Source organism: Amphiura filiformis, chromosome 6, assembly GCF_039555335.1.
Source record: "Amphiura filiformis chromosome 6, Afil_fr2py, whole genome shotgun sequence".
NCBI lineage: Eukaryota > Metazoa > Echinodermata > Ophiuroidea > Amphilepidida > Amphiuridae > Amphiura > Amphiura filiformis.
Window position 1 is genome coordinate 62,978,256 of NC_092633.1, and position 6,612 is coordinate 62,984,867.

A 6,612-nucleotide genomic window follows, 5' to 3' on the forward strand; every position below is an offset into this window, starting at 1 on the left:
TTCATATCTTTGGAGCTAAATGTTCAATTTCATTGGGGGTTTTCTGCAAAATGTAGATTTGCTTAATTATGTTATACAATCATGAAAATAAAATGAAAATTGAATATTTTGCTTGATCACACTACAAATGCAAATCATCCTTCCAGGGATGCTATTTGAAAAATCATCCTTCCAGGGATGCTATTTGAAATAGATTCAGATTACTTGTGTACAAATCTCTGTTCTTTCATACAAATATAACTCTGTGAACTGAGGTATTTGTTTAATATTTTATGGAAGCATTTGGGGATCATTGATACCTTTGTATTGTGAAGTTTAGATGTGACTTCAATATTGAGCATTTAATAAAACTGATCAGGATGGTGTACAGAAGTTGTGTGTGGTTTTTTTTTAATAATGTTATTCTGTAATGATTCAAACCATTGTGACTATCTGCAAAAAGAAAAAGGAGCAAGACAACAATACAAATTCATAGTTAAGAACAATTTTATTTGCAATATTTTACAACTTTTTACATATTTAGCTATAATAATAGTACATTAATTTGCATGATTACTTGTACACCAAATGTAAATGATAAGCACCAATTTTATCACTTATTTTCATATTTATTGCTTGTTTTAAGTCATAATGTTTGATCTTTTGAAATGAAATCAGTTAATTTTTTCCCAAACCTGATTTTTTAAGGATAATTACGCATGTCCCAACTAATTGGAATGGGAAATATACATAGTGTAATGTGTATGAAGGAAAACAGCAATTTTGTAATGTAGGCTTTAAATGCACAGAAAACATTCCGGACAGGTATTACTTTAAAACATTTCATCATTTTGGTAAAGAAAATTGAACTGAAATCATACATTATGGCTTTTTTCATTTGAAGCTGTCCTGTCCATACAACCCACACACATACCACACTGCATTCTTAAACACTTGAGAATGTTCTTGCAATTTGATTGGTTCTTACCCCCCATGTTACCCGTGTGATATGACACGATATCACACACCTTAAGCGCGTGCGATGTCGACGCGATAGTCGTATCTTTATTTGAACCAATCGTAGGTGCATAGCAACAACGGGACTGATCGATTCTAAGCCCTAGGTAATTTCTTTTAAAATGTAGGATTTAACTTGATTAAAAATTTGGTATACTTATGATGATTAATAATAATATATTTATTTGATTAAGAATGAGAATAAAGGTATTGTTTTTTAGCGCTGTCGTGCATCTATCGTCTCATATAACACGCGGCATCATTATTTTTGGCGTAAAAACAACTCGGCGTCGCCTCGTTGTTTTACTTAAAATAATGATGTCGCCCGTGTTATATGAGACGATAGATGCACTCCAGCGGCTAAAAACAATACCTTTATTCTCTAATTATCAACTCAGGAGATCAGGAGCATGATAATTCCAGTATTGTTGGTAGGATATTGAAGTGGATATAAAAAAAGGCAAATGATTGACATTATGTTAAAGATTTGGGATTTCAAAGTCATCATAGTTATATATTACAAGGTCAACAAACATTTTGATAACAAATCAAAGGTTAACTGCATTCCATTCAAAACTTGTATGTGACGTGATCAAGGGGAATGAGTCAGATGTCACTAATATTGATTTTGAGATATTAGCAAAGAAAGTGTTAAAATCCTTTCGTTTTATACTGTTTTCAGCAATTGATAAATTGACATAACTTCGCAAAGAATAGTTGTATCAACATGGGGTTTTCAGATTGTGAAAGCTCTAAATGTCCTGTTTAGAAACATGTGTAAAACTCATTTTTGACAAGGGTCGACATGTAACTCATTCCCCTTGATCACGTCACATATAAGGATGGCAACTTGGGTCACTGCATTAGATCTGGCAGTTTTTTCTCTTTATTTGCAATATAGCATTCAAAATTAAAATGTTGCCAAGGTACCTGACTGGTACACAGACAAGTACTTACACTACCATTACCAATGCTGCTACTGCACCAGTACCAGCCAAGTACCTTGGTGACGGTGTACCTACGCAGGTGGCCCCAATAGGAATCTTGTAGTGTGAATTTGTGATTACTACATGTACTTGATCAATTTTGACCTGGGGTAGCATATTTTGTTCCCAGCTACAATCACGCATCGACAAGGAACCTCATTCGCTATTTTTGAACATGAAAAATATGCTTAAGTACCATGATAGTCACATATACATGTAGAATCAGAAAAGAGAATGGGGAAACAACATGTCTTCATTGACACACCCTAGTATATTTTCCCATTGCATATTGGTTTAACCACATGATTATAAATTATCACAGCATTTTAAAACAAGACTGACTTTGCTTTTACATAAATTACATCACAAGAACTTTACAGGCACTATCAGTGATTCACCAAATTTTTGTGTGGGTGTGCTAAGACTGAAAAAGAGTACAACGTCACATTTTGGTTTATGTTTAGAGTTGGTCAGCACAGACACTTTGAGGAGTCCGTGACACAAAGACGTAACTCCATTTTTGCAAAAATGGGATTTTGATAGCAAAATTGTTCAAAAACGAGCTCTTTCCAATAAGCACATTGAAGTAACTCCATTTAGCACCCCATTGCAATCAATGGCCAGTGAAACAGACTTAACTACTTAAGCCAATGTAGACCATTATCTTCAAACTAATTTTTCTCAGAATGGCCAAAATGGAGTTACGTCTTTGTGTCACTGACCCCTTGACTTGTAGCTACATGCATTGAAATGGAGCTTCATATTTACGAAATACTGCTGTTTTCTTCTTTTTTTTGCTTTTTTTTTACATAAAAAATACCTAATTATAATTTTGTTGACTTATGAAGTCACTTATAAATGTTAAAAGCAATTGCTAATTTTTTTAAAAAATAGGCTTCACTAGGATCACTGATAGTGCCTTTATGTACATACAGTTCAGTGCAGGAAAACACCTTAATGAAACAACACATTTACAATACAATCTAATAGTAGAGACTTAAGTAGGCTTCCCTGATGGCTAATTTTCTTTTATCTTTGTAAGTCATAAGTCTACTTTTGTCAGTTGTTCCTTTACAATCTGCTGGCATAAGTACAGAATCATCTGGAGGAATCTTCAGAAGTTGAGGTCCACCAAAGGTTCCATGAAAGGCTACTTTGCGATTTCTAGGAACATTGTGTTCGTACGTACCAGCTCTGGAAAAGAAGGGGAAAAAGTGCCACTGATGTGAATATGGAAATAGACGGGATTTAAACAAGACAATACTCTGAACCCTTTCATTCAAACACCAAACTAAATTAAATTGTAACACCCAACGTGAAATTTATTTAATAAACACAGACATCACATCTTCACAGGGCCTGAAAAATTGAGTCTGAAAATTGTTCGCATGTTATGTGTTGTGGTTGTTTATTGTGGGGTTTTAGTTGTGTTTGTTTATTGTGGGATTTTGTTGTGTTTGTTTATTTGATTGTTTTTGCAAGCAGAATCCAAAAGCCCATTTATCCCTTTAGCCCCCCCCCTCACACACATGCACTCCCACTGGCACTCCACACACACACACCCCCACTCTCTTTATCTTCAAAAATATGTGCTTACCCTGGTGTAATTTCTGGATCAACTTGAAGCTTATGAAATTTTCTTTGCCCCGTATGGAAAGGTTTATTAGCTGTTTGAAATGTTCTAGGTTCTGTACAGCGAGTCTGGTAATGAGATGGACAAGGTGTAATTGTCTGTAGAAGGAGAAAACACAAGATTCAATTAATAAATCGGTGTACAATGATGCTACTTATAATATAAGGCCGTATAAAATTAATATTTTGGTTCTCGTCCAGAGGATTTTCATGAATTGATGAGGGAGGAGGTGTTTTTTTTTTTTTTTTTTCAATGTAAAATCAGCATTGTCAGTAGTTTTCGGTCTTTTCAAACAGTGCTCGAGGAAGCGATGAGCTTTTTTTTTTTTTCAAATGTGAGATTCTGAGGAATAAATCCCCTAGAGTACCACAAAAAGACTTGGAAGTGATGCTTGTTCTCTAATAAACTTATTTATATGTATGAAAAATTCATGAATCATTCCAAAGTCTAAAATAATTGAAAAATCTAAAAAAAAAAAAAAAAAAAATCTGACAAATCCCAGAAATTGACGAGGGAGGGGACGAGAACCAAAACATTAATTTTATACGGCCTAACGACACATTTTCACATTGTTGAAAACTCAAGTTGATGTAAATTCCAAGCATTTACACATTGGTGTTCACGCACAGCATTTCAAATCCCTAATCTCATCTGACTTGTCCCGCTGTTTATTCAGATGGGATTGAAATATTCCTGATGGTGATTCACAAGTTACAACAATATGTCCTTTTAATTCTTGAAACAAATTCATCAGGATTGTGAAGTAAACTAAAGTTTTTAATTATGTAGTCAAATCCAATGATTTGTCCTTTTAATTATCCCTAAACTTTTTTTTTGCCTGTGCACTATCCAAGGAACTCATCTTTTTGCACTGCATGTGCAATATGATATAGCAATTTTTTTTGGAATAAAAGCCTTCAGAATGTTCACACTGTTGAAAAACAGTTTTAAAGCCAATCATTTTATACTTCAATAAACTGACTTTAAAGCCTCCAGCATACTTTCCTGCCGCTGCGGCAAGCGGCAGGGCGTTTCAACCAATGACAAGCCTTTATTGTGTCCGTTTGTCTGCAATGCGCGTGCGCCACGCCGCTCAGCGGCAAGCGGCAGGGGAGTATGAAACCAGCATAATACTTACATTAAATTCTTTTCGTATCCTCGGACCTGTTCTTGCTCCCATTGTGTAGCCCTTTTGACTTGTAACTTGGTTGTTAATATCATATAAAAAAGTAGTTTTCTGTAAAAGAAAGATATAGGCGAGTTATTATTATTTTATTTAAAAAATTACAAATTCTCACATTTTCATATCAAACATTCTAAAATTTCCACTTTAGGGACGAACATGTTTTGAAACAGCCCCCTTTTTTGCTTGTAAATACTTAAGGCCATATTGGTAAAAGGTCCAGTTTCTCTTATGTACCCCTACTGCCCCCCCACCAAAAAATTCTGGCAATGCCCCTGACAATCAAATGATGTCAGTTATTATCAGATTATCATCAGCCTAAAATTACCTCATCATTATCATAAGACCCCGGTGCTCTGTGTGGTACTGATCCATTTGCTAAACCAGCTCCCATTCTGTTTGGTGGAAGCTTGCCTGGAAATAATGGCCTATCTGCTGTTGTACCAAATGACACATGGTTTTTCTTCTCTTTCCCAAGTAGAGCTGAAATGATACAAGAAAAGTGTGATAAGTCAAATTGGTTGAATTGCATGATGCATTTGTACATGTACTTATGTAGTAGAACCACTGGATTTGATTTTTGTCATTTAAAAGTACTGGTAAAAAAACCCCTGCAAACTCTTCAATGCCATGGCTTGACAATGCTCACAATATTTTCTATCATGTCCAGGTGGCTTTTCTGCAATATCAGCCTATTCTGCATATATTTCAGCAACATAAGGCTAAGCTCCCTCCGCCCACTTGGGGTTGGGCCATATGAAAAGTTTAGATGCAAGAAGTGATAAAATATTTGTTTTTATATGTGCTCTGCACCAGCCACTGTTTTTATGCGCACCCTTGGCCTTGGATTATGCACCCTCAGTTCACAGTTGAGTTGTTTTTAGACATTTGTGATGCCACCAGAATCTGGACATCGATACCAATTGGTCCTGTCCAGTATTTCTTAAGATGTAGATGTGATCAAGCATTTTGAAGCCAAAATTAGTCTGAAGCCAGACACATTCAATTTTTAGTTTCTTATAATATAGGATTGTAAAAAGCATTTGCAAAGCTATATTTTGCAGAAAACCCCATTGGCATTGAATTTGGTCAACCAGTTCAAAAGAAATGAGGAGTTTCCAACAAAACAAAACAAATGAAGTATTCATGAATCATGTATTTCTTATCTCAAAATCAATATTTCCGACTTCCAACTGATTTTGCGTGATTGATCACATCACATCTCAAATATTGAGAAAAATGGATATTTATCAATTTGGGATTTGGATTGTTTACATAACATAAGCTTACATGGAATAATGGACATGGATACTTCATTCATCATATATTATTCATATAGTACTCAAGTCTCATCAGTCAACTTTAAAAGTCATGAAAGTTAAGCTTACCTTCTAAAGATGGTAAAGTTGTCGACATTTTTTGTGAATAACTCGATTTGTATCTGGAAATTCAGTTGAACAATTCTCTCTCCTGTCAATCCTGTAACATATATAATGAAACGCGACGAATAAACTGTATTTTTCTGTAGACAAACTGCAGCGAGTCTGCAATCAATCACCCTGCGAGTCCTGCATACCTGAGTCCATCATACACCTGTTTATCAAGTTTACCAATATTGTATCCATGGCAACAAGGGCAATATCCTTTTACTTTGACGTATGAGAGTCATTATTTTACTTATTTTACTTTTTCTTCATGTAAAGCAATTTCTAACAAAAAATAATATATCAATCAAGCTGAACGTGAATGCTTATTTCGCAGCAAATTTGGTAAAAATGTGATTTTATGAAACTGGTTTTATGGTAACATTTCGC

General features: G+C 34.8%; 1 protein-coding gene across 1 annotated transcript; it reads right to left on the reverse strand.

The window, feature by feature from the left end:
• Window positions 1-2,884: 2,884 nt before the first annotated feature.
• On the reverse strand, window positions 2,885-6,345 carry LOC140155785 (ciliary microtubule-associated protein 3-like). The gene is made up of 5 exons (XM_072178749.1): window positions 6,187-6,345; window positions 5,127-5,281; window positions 4,754-4,852; window positions 3,580-3,713; window positions 2,885-3,176 (listed from the first exon to the last, which is right to left on the reverse strand). The coding sequence occupies exons 1-5, from the start codon at window positions 6,212-6,214 to the stop codon at window positions 2,966-2,968; spliced, it is 627 nt and encodes a 208-aa protein (XP_072034850.1). The 5' UTR covers window positions 6,215-6,345; the 3' UTR covers window positions 2,885-2,965.
• Window positions 6,346-6,612: the final 267 nt, after the last annotated feature.

Coding starts and splice junctions, on each gene's coding strand:
- LOC140155785 (XM_072178749.1), bottom strand. CDS start 6,214: ATGTCGACAACTTTACCATCTTTAGAAG. Junction 4,853..5,126: donor GGTCTTATGATAATGATGAG/GTAATTTTAGGC, acceptor TTTCTTTTACAG/AAAACTACTTTTTTATATGA. Junction 3,714..4,753: donor GGATACGAAAAGAATTTAAT/GTAAGTATTATG, acceptor CTCCTTCTACAG/ACAATTACACCTTGTCCATC.